The 12,878-nt window shown below is 36.7% G+C and overlaps 1 protein-coding gene across 2 annotated transcripts in view; it reads left to right on the forward strand.

The window, feature by feature from the left end:
• Positions 1–669: 669 nt before the first annotated feature.
• Positions 670–12,878, forward strand: part of LOC108150707 (probable serine/threonine-protein kinase MARK-A) — a 72,569-nt gene continuing 60,360 nt past the window's right edge. Inside the window, exon 1 of one of the 2 annotated variants that reach the window (XM_017278980.2) lies at positions 670–3,118. In XM_017278980.2, the coding sequence (XP_017134469.1) occupies positions 1,880–3,118 (1,239 nt within the window). In that variant the 5' untranslated portion in view covers positions 670–1,879. The remainder of the gene's footprint in view (positions 3,119–12,878) is intronic. The other variant, XM_017278976.2, reaches the window with a different exon arrangement.

Genomic DNA, 12,878 nt, shown 5'->3' on the forward strand with positions numbered 1-12,878 from the left:
GGATCGTTTAAATTGTTTTCGTATCAATTTAAGAATAATCGAGACAACCTTGTTTTCTATACACTTTGTGATCGAGTTGATCCCCTTTGGATTACATTTTCTTTAAAGTGTACGTTTTTTAAAAATGTCATCTTAATTGATAAGTAACCCAAATATAGCTTAGTATTGTCTCGTCTTTATACTTGGTACCTTTATTTTTCTAAGTGTACAAGTTTCAGAAGTTTTTGCCTGTAAACATTGTGTGGGAGACTGCAGACATTTTTTTTATGAGGCTACATGCACAATGTCCAAATGAAATAAGATTCTGCACCTTAGACAGGTTAAGTTAACGAACTTCCAGTCTGATAAGTTACACTGTAAGGCTTGGTCGCATTGCCCATTTCCCGTCGAAGCTAATGTTGCGGGCCTCATGTTGCACGTTAGGCGACGCTCTCTTGTGGATCGCAACATGTGTGGCCAATGTAACGTGTTGCTCTCAACATTTCCGCCGGCGCATCTGCCGCTGTAATCTTTAGCAGAGCCTCTCTCCGCGCTCTCTGGCTCTCTCAGCATCGTTTTCCCAACAGAAATGTAAGGAAAACGATGGTGTTTAACAGAACTGTAGGGAAGCTGATGATTTCTGTAGGTCTTAACATTTTCTGTTTCTGGTTGTCTGTGTTTTTCCCGTTTTCCGTTCAAATTCAAAAAATTCGCTTCGTCGTTCGGACGTTTTGCTCCGGCTCGAACAAATTGCCTTTTGCTGCCGAGAACAGCTGGACTTCGCTGATACAAGATACAAAGATACTGAAGTTAAACTGACAAGTTATCTTGCATATTCATCGTGTGTCGTACGGGAAATAAAATCAAAAAACATCGTTTTGCCGATCCCCTATAAATTAAAGGGAGTTTCGTTTAGTGTCGCGTTTAAAGTGATAAGCAGTTGAAAGCGAAAAACAACTGTGGAGAATTGCCGGGAATCGTTAACATTTTGGCAATAAAACGCAGTGGTTCTACCATCTATTGGTCTCAAAACAAACAAATCATTTCACAAACAGGCCCACAATCGCATATATACGCATATATCTATATTCATGGGATATGTACTCGGATGTTCGTGAGTGAGAATTGGTGGGTGTGTTGTTTTTGCCTACGGCATCGCGTGAAAAGTCGCGCGCGAATTGTGCGGTAGATTTATGTCCGCGGTAATTGGTTGAAGCTTAAAATCTAATAGCCATTAATCAAACTTGGTGAACAAATTGCCAAAAAGCAAGAAAGAAAAAAGAAACATATAAACAAATATTTTGAAATGAAAAGTGGTAGAAGCTATCAAGTGGTCAACTAATAAAATTAAATAATATGGTAATAAACTTTACACTGTTAAACAAATAATGTCAAGCATTAGGTGAAAATTTATGTCGACAGATTAAAAGACAAAACATCGCACTAACATGTTAAAACAAAACAAAAGGAAAAAAATAAATATAAGTCAAAGTTTTAAATATTAAAGACTAAAAAAGAAATTGAGATTTTCAAAACAAAAAGTTGATGACATCAAACTTCTTAAAACAATAACGATTTATTACTTCACGTAAAGTTTGTTCTTTTTATTAAAGGCAACACAAAGTGAAACATTTTAACGAGAGCACTTACAGTTTCATAAACAAAAAAAGCGATCAAAAATCAGATATAAACAAGTAAAATTCCTTTTCAATAATATTAAGACAAGGTATTTTAATTGTCAACAAGTGTCAAAACATAAAACGGAATAAGTAATTGCCAATCGTCCGACAAAGGAAAATGCTTCAACACAAACAAACGACAAAGAAAAGTGCACAATAAACGCGTGTGAAAAAAGCAATACAAAGAGAAGAGTATTTCCAGTAATCCGTCTACAAAAACAATGATTTCCGTAATAGCCAGTATGTCTTGGCTAATTCTGCTGCTAATGCCTCTCACTGGGGCCCACATCAGTGACTTGGGGGGAGCAGCTATGATGACCACAGTTGCTCCCACTTCGAGCCACCGAAATGCCCACCAGCAGCAGAGGTTGCAGCAGTTGCAGGAGGCGCAGCAACTGGAGTTCCATCAGCAACACCACCACCATTTGCGGCACGAGCAGCACTTGCGGGCCGAGCTGGAGGGGAACCACCACCCGCCAGTCGCGGACTTCGAAATGAGTGCATCCCAGTTGGCCTTCGACCCACAATTACCCATGCAGCAGCACCACTTGCGCCACCACAACCGTCACCATGTGAGCTGGGAACAAAGGGTCTTTCCCTCGCTGCGACATCAGCCACATCGCTTGGCCATAGGAACCAGCACAGCCAGAAGTATTGTCACCTCCGAGGCACCCACAACCACCCACCACGGCCTGTCCAGCAATCACACGCGCTATTTCGACCGGGATGGCATCTTTCCTTCCTGGGCCGAACCTCGATCCACCAGAGGTCCCAATTGGCGGCAGGAAGTGGATTCCAGTGGCTCCGAGGAGGAAAGCGACGAGGACGACGACGAGGACTACGAGTACGAAGATGACTCCGCTTCCAATGGCGTCGATGAAGAGCTAGCCCGACAAATGCCCAGATACTCGTTGTTCACCAAAAAACTACCCCACATTGACCTGAAAAAAGAACAGGATTACACCGCCTACGATCAGTCGGATGAACTGGGCATTGTCTCGAATAGCAACCATAACAATAACCATAACAACAACAATAACAGGCATCCCAGTGTGGCCAATCCCCACGACAAGTCATCCGGCAAACGCAATATATTTGACTGGTTGTTCAAGCAAGATGTGGAAAAGGCGGTAGTTAAAGTACCACACACCACAACTCCAACTACAACTACGACAACCACCACAACCTCGACCACAACTCCGAAGCCTGTGACACGCACCGAAAGGCCAAAACTCCAGCTAATAGACGCCAATCTTAAAAGCAACGGCGGCGAAGAGGACTACTCAAACGAGGATTCGGATTCGGATTCCGAGTCGGAGGAGGGCTTCTCCAACGAACAGTGGAACAAAATCGAGCACGAGCATCACCTCAAGCAGCAGAAACACCAGAAGGAGCTATTGGCGCTGCGCGAGAAGAGCCGGAATACCAATACTCCGCTCATAAGAAACTTTGAGAATGAGGTGAGTCTGGCTGGCATTGCGCCCATTGTTCTGAATTCGCTGATAACACTGTGGCATCCCGCTGATTCCGATTCCGATTCCATGATGTCATCAGCCGTTGTTGTTGCTCTGACATTGCTCCATTATGTGAGGGGCTGCGGCACGCCCCTGATAAGAGATTCTGTTTATAAATAGCTAGAAACAGTGTCTGTGGCCACAAATGACCAACAGAATTTCCGTGCCTGTCTGTATTCTGTATTCTGTACTCTGGGTTTTGGTTTCGGTTTCACGTTTGATTTTCATTTGATGTTGGTGGTTAGTCACGCCAAAAATCCGTCAGTAAAGAGTGGATGCTAAAGTGCACTGAAGAAAATATGGAGATCTTATATGTAGATGTCATCTTTAAACAAGAAAGGAAGCAAACTTCGGCAAGCCGAAGTTCTTATACCCTTGCAGCTTTTGCAAAAATTAAATATTCTTGAAAACATTAAAATTATGATTGATTTGCGTGTATTTTTACATTAAAGCTATGATGATTTGCAGCTCAATTATTTGATATAATTGATTATAAAACCGTAATTCTGAAGTGTCAAATTATTAATTAATCAAAAATAATTTTAAAAAATATTACAAAATAAAAAATGGAAATTTTGCTGTTTTTTGGCAGCTCTGGTAATACAAATTTTATTAGTTCCTATTAGAACAGACTTAATTTTGAAAAAAAAGATTGGGAGTACCCAAACATTAATAATTTAATATAAGACTGACGTTCTCGAAAGAGCCATTCCCCATCATTAAACACTAGCAATATAAAACTGCTATTTTCGAAAGAGCCTTTCTTAATCATTATTAAATATTTGCAAGACATTTGTGAAATTGAAAGCTTGTTATTGGTTATACCCCCAGTTAGCCTAGGAGTCACATTTCCATGATAAGATCGTTATAACTATGCAATAGAAAATTCTTGCAGTGCATTGGCATTATTCACTGACCATGGCTAATGCCGTTTGCATTTTGGCTTACAACAAAATCAGACATGTTGCTTTACTCTGTGTTTTGGTGCTCATGTCAAATATTTACACAATGCGGAACAGGCCAGGGGGAATGTGCTGAAGGGGGTTAGGATAGCAGCTGTCTTTCGCGAACTTGGCAATTTTGGCTGACCATTCGCATTCACTAACAGAAATCAACAACATGCAACAATATTTGTAGCCAAACATACACAGATAAAAAAAATGATTAGCAAAAATAAATATCAGACTATTGCATTTAAAATTTTGTATAAATTACACATTATTAACTATAGCATAATTGAATATTTTCATAATTAAATTATTGTTATTATTGATTTAAATGCATTTTGTATAATTTATGTATGGTTTAAATTTAAATTAAATTTACCGAAAATAATCAGATACCAAATTTAAAAAGAAACGTAATATTTTCATCTTTAAAAACCTAAAATATAAAACCGGTTTACCGGCGGATTGTTGAAGATAATAGCTTATTAGATTTGTGAATGTTCCATCTTCAAGACAAAGTGATAAAATCTGTAAGCCAGTGTAATTTGTTGCATTTGATTTGCAATTTTTGAATGCCATTCCATTCTGTTTGCTTTGATTTGTTTGTTGACAAAAGGTTCTACATTTTTTCGCTCTCTAAATGACAATTTCTCTTTGAACCACTGACCCGAGGGCTCTGGATTTTCCACCCACCCCTGCTGTGACCTCTGCTGGTGTAATTAACTTAAAAAAAGAGATCCAATTAAATTAGTATTAAAGCAAATAATGTGCGTCTGTACCGGCGGGTAAATAAAAACACCCGGAGGAGTCTGCTTTAGTTTGTTATTTCTGCTCTTTATTTATTTTCGTTGGACCGTCATTTTGGCTTTACTGCAGGTAAATTAAGTTTAGTTGTCATTGAGATGAGCATTCACGCTTATGTCCTTGGGCCATCGATGTCGTTAAATTGAACTGAAAGGGGACAGATATTTAAATTAGCCAGGCAGCAGTTAGTGAAGTGGATATGAAAAGAAACTACGTGAGTTCCGAGAATCAACTTGCTTTTCATTCATTCCAAGTTGTTTTGATAGGGAATTAGTTAACAAGAACAATTTAAACTTTTACACAAATTTACTCATCACTTAGCGCCAAAGCTTATGTGACAAACGTCCTCCAGCACGTAAAACGTGCAACATTATTTTATTGTAGCTATGATGTTTTGTTTTTTCCTCACCAAAAATAAATGATATAGCAACGAGCAAAAAAAAAACATTGATACAAAATTATATGCATAACGAATTATTTTCCTGTCTAGTCCAGCTTATATTTTTTCCGTCAGAATTTTTATTTTCAAATATTTTTGCAAATAATTCCATGTTTAATATTTGCCAACTCAGTCGTAATTAATACGCATTAAAAAAGTAATTTAAAACATAATCAAAAATTTAAATATGAATGAAGTGGGCAGCAAGCAATGACAATTGTTTGTGAAAACGGTTTGTAAATGCGAAATGCACTCGAAATATTGTTAACAGCTAAACAAGCACACTGCTAAAACAACGCGCTTAATAAGAGCAACAATAATTACCAAACCCAACAACAATGTGCAGCTGCGTGTAAAACAACACGAAACACAAAAGTGAAACAATAAAACTGGAGGTTTTTCAAGTGGAAATAGGGAGGGGAATTTGGGAGGTTGATGGTGGGGCGACAGGTGAATTGGCGCTGAGCCATTAAAATAACAAGACGCCCCCTCATTTTCCGCACCCCACATTTCCCACAGAACAATGCAATTAACACATGTCTGCGGATGACGACGGCTACTCCACAGCTTGTATTCTCCTCTTCCTTTTACCTTTCCCTCATCCGGAAGTACTGCATCCCTCCTCCCCTCCTTATAAAATGCTAAAAATAATTTTCTGCCACACTCTAAAGTAAACCCTGAACATCCCAACCGTTCTGAAATCCAATTTACTGACTTACCTTCAATTTAATTGGCATCGTTTCTACCTTATTATTGTCTTCATTTTGGCTTTGAAGTTTCTATTTTTTTTGGTCTGTCTTTTTAGCATTGAGCTTTTTACTAAAATCATTTTGAACGATTTTTAATTAAAATTTCAGGCTACTTGAGAAGTAAATGAAATGGTATCAATGTTCATCACTTAAAAAACAATAGTGCTTGAGTTTTCTAAACTGAAACTGATGCACTCACTTTTAACCAGAATACAGAAAACAAGGAAATCGTGTTATTATCGAAAAAAGATTCCATACTTCTAATTGTTGGACTTTTGGATGCAACAACCAACTGTTACTTTTGCTGTGAGAGCAGCACATTTATTTATTTTTAGAATCCGCCAATGCGTACATCACAAAGACAAAAAAAAAGTGATTAATAAATGTTTTTCATCGGAAAATATCTAAAACTGCAAGGGCATTCAGTCTTCGGCTGAATTCAGCTTTTGTAAAAACTATTAATAAACTTTCATAAAACATTACTTATTAGATTAGAACCGAATCCCATTTTGATTCCGGTTTTCTACTCTCGGTTTGTACTTTACGCATTTCGAATTTGTTAACCAAATTTAGTTTAGTTTTTGCGATTTGCAATGATTTTACTTTTTTGGTGTGTTCTGAAAAATACCTTGAAAGATTTTGCTTTCGTTTTCTTTCATGAGGTCTTTCTCCCGAACTTTTTAAGGGTCCAATGCTCACCCCTCGTTTGCTCGGCATCCTTCCCATTTCCATTTCTATTCAGCCTTTCCATCTGCGTTTTCGGCACAGGGATGAGCTTCCTATACTGCCAGCTGCCTTGTTTTTCTTGGTGCTACTAGTTAGCAGTTTTCTGCACATAAAAGATCTTCAGAGAAGTAAAGAAGACTCCACAGTCGGCTTAGCCTTTGTGGGGCGAAATGTCAGAAGCGATTATGGAATGACAACCAAAACCACACACGCACAGAGAGAGTTCATCGCTTACCACCCGCCGATGTGGCTGAAGGTTGTCGCTGCGGTTGCAACGACCTTGAAGCTCGAAAGCAGCGGGAGCAATCGTGGCTCATAAAAGTGGTAACAATGATGAAGGCTCGTTGATGAAATGCGGGGAGCGCTTTTGAAAACTATTTACCGAAGGCAGTCGTAGAATTTATTTGTGGCTGAAGTTCAAACTTGATACAAAACATAGGTTCAATAAAAATAAGACAAAAGTTCACAAACAAAACTGGGAAACATAAATGTTAAAAGTAAAAAGGTTGAAATCATACTTTCAAGGAGAAAATAAACATTTTTATAAAACTTTCAAATCATTCATCTTAACGTCGAGATAGATAACTTATATTATTGCATATTGTATAAATATATATCGACAGCATCAGGCTCAAATAAACAATATTGAAAATGAAATTCTATAATATATTTATATTATAGCAACGTAATATTGTAAGTAATAAGTCATTGAATCTCCAATAAAAAAGAGCTTGCCTTTACCAGTTAAAAACTGAAAAACTAAACACCCGTTCAACATTTTGCGCTCTTGTATTGTTCATTTTTTATTTATTATTTTACGACTAGCTTATCTTAAACTTAAATGCTTGCTGCTTAAAGAATTTTCTTCATTTTTCCAGTATTTATCTCAGAAGAATCAGGGGTTTTCACATTTTGTTTTTTTATTCTCCTGGCTGTTCCTGTTGATGACACTTTTCAGCTAATTTCCACTCACATTTCATACATTTTCCTTTTTGGCCTGTTATTGGCATTGCAATTTATTTCCACCTCTCTCCTGTTTTGAGATGTTTTATATTTTTCCTCTTTTGCTGCTGCTGTTTTTGCTCATGCCAGGGGCATTCATTAGTTGCTTTCAACTGCCGAGGAACTGTGAGTATATCATTTGTAAGGAATTTTTCGCCTTTCCCATAGAAAATACTTGCCTTCCCCACTCTCGGTCATTGAAGTCTCATTTATTCGCCGCTGCCTTCTTTGGACATTTTCCATTGCACAACTTGTGCTTATTGTCTCCAGATTGCTTCGCATTCGGCTTCTTTTTTGGTTTTTGGCAGACTTTTTAAGCCGGCTGGAGTCTAGGGCTGGTGTGCTTCTCCACATAATTTATCGCAGCTTCTAATATAAATTTCATGAAATTATTTGCCCACTCTCTTCGGAAACCGAAAAAGCAATATAAATTCTCGCAACTAATTGGCAATGGTTCTTTTGTCTTTTTGCTGGGTGGCTTATGTGGAGTTGGAAGTTTCAATGAGTTTATTAGACTGTTGAGATTACATATATGCAGGGCCTTTTTTCTTCTCACCCCCGTCCTTTTTTTTCGTTTAAATGTTTCCATTGTGCCACACATGCTGCGCTGGAGATTCTTGGAATGCCGCGAAATCTGTTAGCGGCTTCGTCACTTTATAAATCATACGGCGCACACTTACAGCATGCGTCAAAAGACCAGTAAACAAAATAAAAATTTTCATAATGTTACAGGCATAAAAAAATATGAAAAAACGATTGAAAATTTACTTTTAAATTAGTGGAATTGCTAAACAAAAACATTAAAATATATACCAAAAACATCCAAATTAGTAAATATGTTCTTCTTACCAAATCTTACATTTTTTTAAACAAAAATTCAAAAATTTGTAATATAACACTTATTGTTATCGTTCTTATAATAATCAAATCTTTATATTTTTGACTGCTAACAAAGTTTTTAGAAAGTAGCGTTTAATCACCAAAAACACAAACGAGTCGGCTTTATACAAATTTCAATAGATTTAAAACTTAAGAAAAATAAATAAAATTGCTATTATTCGTGTCGCTACTGTAAATGTACACAACGACGAGGGGCAGAATGAAAATTTAGGGAGTGACGAAAGCAGTTTGTTAGTTAATCTGACAGAAAACTGTTTGTCAGTGGCAGAACGATATGTATCTTCGTATCTGTTGCATGCGTTTGCAGTGTGCCTTTGTTTGTTGGTTCACCCAAACCAAAGCACTCTATTTCTGTCTCTTTTCTCTTTGGATCTTCCCATCTCTCTCTGTGTGCCAGCGGGCTTTTTAGTAACTAACTGAAGACACATGTGATGAGATGCCGACTTTGCGATTGATTTCGATGATGTGCTCGGCGAAGAATTCATTGTAATTCATTGAAATGCAAGGCTGATCCGCCGTGTTAAACCATGACTTGTTTTAGGGTCAAGGTGGATGGATTCGCTTGGTGCGTTTACAGTTAGAACTCTATTACGATCCGCGATCACGTTTGGCATGATTTAAGCAGCGAGCAAAGGCATAAATATTTTATTACGTGACGAGGAATTCTACAATGTTCTCGGGTGAATGGTGGGGAGCGGTGCTTTTAGTTTATGGTTTATGCCAATGGCTTTATGGATGGAGCTGTGCCAGCTGCAATTGCCATATAACTTTATAAGTCTGACCCAAATCGAAGTGTCAGAAGTTGACTTTATTGAAGTGGTAAATCAGGAGAATTTCGAAGAACTCAAGGAACTGTTTTAAATGATCTATTAAAGGTTTACAAAAAAATTTAGAAAGAAACCAAAATATCTACGATAACAAAAATCTCACGTAACCAACAATTCGAGGCAAATGAGACTTCTATAAGCCATATTAGAGGATGATAAAAATCACAATATACCATAAATTGTGGAACATTACATAAGGAGACCTTATTATTATTTGTACCAAGATATATTTATGATTTATGATAAGATTTATGTGAGAATTAAGTTAAGGTTAAAATCTTGTAGATGTTAAAGAAAATGCACATCAATTGAAAATCCCCCTCACAAAACTAAATGGAAACTCATTGTCAATATTTCGTGTGTCAATATATTGAGATTTATTGTTACAACTAATCGACTCTAAATTGTTAAATTCAATCCGAGACTAAACATTCCTTTTTTTAATAGAAATTTTGAGTTTTGGTCAGCTAACAATTAAGTAAATCATTGTCAAGTGACACTCCTTCGATTTATATATCCTTCAATTTTCAATTTTTATTTACCAGTAACACTTTTAAAGCCATCGTTAGCTGTCGATTATTTGTTTTATTTATATTTGTCTTGTTTTTTACTCTTTTACCAGTAACAACCTTAAAATCAAACGACAACTGGTAATCTAATAGTCACATAAACCCCGCCCGAATGAGAAATTAGACTTACTTCACGCAACAACAGCAAGTGACAAAATAAAAACGTCTGAAAAAACTCCTTGTCAAAAAGTCGAGTTGACGATAAATCATGACCAGCAAACGAAAATATGTTTGTTGACGCATTTGTTGCAAGTCTATTGCGAAATGCTTGCCCTACAATTTCCGTACTACCACGGAGCCCCTATTCCACAAAAACAAATTGAAAGTAGTGTTAGCTGGTACATGAAAAGAGGTTTAACCGATAGACAGAAAAATGTCACGGTCATGCCTGTTATTCAAAGCGCACCAAAAAAAAAAAACTGTAACTAAACTGAACTATTGAACTGTAAACAGAAATCTAAAACATACAAAAATATCAAAAAAATAACTTTTGGGTGCAAGTACAGCCGAGCTTCATTGAACGGACAATCTTCGCGATCAAAAAAAATATATACATAAGGCTAATTAATAAATCGAAATTTTTACACCGCTAAATAAGATTTATAAAGTTATCCGAAAATTTGTTTAAAACCATTAATAGGGAAGAAACAAATCTATATTAAATTACACTAAAAGTTTTACAAAATGCATTTTAAAACGTGTGACATACATGGCTATAAAAATAGAAGTTCCTAGCCTTGCCTACAATGTGTCACTAAAATGAGTAGTTAAAGAATTCCAAACCATAAATCTTGTGGTTGTGCATCGAGAGATTGTTCCCATTTTAAAAGGTTTGACTGTACTTCTGCGTCACATGGACACAAATGAATCTGATACCCATTTGTGCGTTCTAATTCATCAAGCGCAGGCAAATAAATCAAAGCGGACTCTGAAAGAGAAATAAAGTTCGGTTTTGATGATTTTGAACCTCCTCGCTGTCACCTGCTGTGCTGTGGTGTCCCACCTGTACCTGGTGTAAATACTTCAGGTGCTTGATGTAATCTCTCCCACACACACATGTAAGTCGAGCCAGCAAAGGTCAAAGGTGGCCTGGCAAATGTCTTCATTCAAAATATATATTGAAGTTGATGCATTGCCCGGCTGGTCATTAAAAATTAAACATAAATCTTTTGAGTCAGTCATGCCACTCTGGGTCCCTTCGTCCGTGCGAGGGTGTGTGTTAGTATTGACTGTAGTGTGCGTCAGGGCCTGGTATGTGTGTCAAAAAGTCGCTGCAAATTGCAAACCCATTACACACAAGTACAAAGTATAAGAGCCGCGATTACAGAGCTGAGGCAAGAGAAGAACCCCGGCGAACGAAAACACACCCACCGAAATGTGCCTGAGGTGTGTGTGTGTGTCACTGACAAGTGTCACACAATTTTCGTGGGACGCACTGTGGAACTGGATCTAAAATACCATGGCGTTTTTTAATTAAATATGTAATTGAATTGCTTAATTTGAAATAGATTTTAATTTTAAATAGACTGTTGAAGGGCTTATGAATAAAAACTAAGTCTTATAATGTTATACCCTTTTATACAAATGCGTTTAAGGATAATTTTAACATTTTTAAAAACTAAGTACAAAAGAAATTAGCTAGATTTTGAAATTTTTGTATCTACCGATAGAAATGACTAAAACAGAAACCAACACCCAATTTTTAGCATGTCTTCGGGTGCCAGTACTTACTTTCGCGACTTGTTGGCGTTAGAGTGGGCGTGGCCGAAATCGATGTTCATACAGACGGACAGACAGGCATGGCTAGATCGATCATGGCCAAGAATATATATACTTTATATGGCCGGAAACGGCTCCTTCTATCTGTTACACTCTTTTCGACGAATACAATATACTTTTACTCTACGAGTAACGGGTATAAAACCACTTGTACTTAAATTTATATTGTAATATTCTGATTTGTTTTTTATAAACATATTTTATGTTTCTCATTGGCTAACACCCAGCTTTAATAATTACAAGATAATCGGAGGTATAAAAAAAGGCCTATAAGACTGATAACCTTTAAAGTGACAAATTAGTTTTCAAAATAACTTGAGCTAAACTAGTTTTTTAACTAACAGGTATAATACATAATTCATTTACATCCTATTACTTTTTATTTTTGGATAGTTAGGTAATTGAATTGATCTGCATAGGTAAAAGTGATTAATTTCAGTTAAGCTGTCACTTTGAAAATTATGACAAATTTGTGCTGTTCTAAATATACGAGAGTTTCTGTGAAAGCGGCTGTCCACGTAGTGACGATAAGCAACGGAAAGTGATGAGAATTAAGAAATATAATGTATATATAAATAAAAAAACAAGAAATGCAGCAAACTTCGGCGAGCCGAAGTTCATATACCCTTGCAGCTATTTCAAAAATTAAATATTCTTGAAGACATTAAAATTATGACCGTAAGTCAGACTTGGCATGGTTGTATTTTAGCTTTAAATACGCTTCCAACGACACCTCAATCTACTCAACTCGATATTGCATTAAAAAATGCAATAAACAAGTTTTGTTTGTTTTTTTTTCTGATTGTTTGAATCAAAATAATCTTTTAAGTACCACTGTAAGACTCAACTCGTTCGCGATTCCAAAAATTTTATGTTTGCCACTCTCTGGCAAAAAAAATAACAATGTTTCAAAAAGGAAACCGAAAATGGTCATGAAAAAGTGCATGACAGTTTAATCAATAAG

The sequence above is a fragment of the Drosophila elegans genome, unplaced genomic scaffold (genome assembly GCF_018152505.1).
Source record: "Drosophila elegans isolate 14027-0461.03 unplaced genomic scaffold, ASM1815250v1 contig_397, whole genome shotgun sequence".
Classification (NCBI taxonomy): Eukaryota; Metazoa; Arthropoda; class Insecta; order Diptera; family Drosophilidae; genus Drosophila; species Drosophila elegans.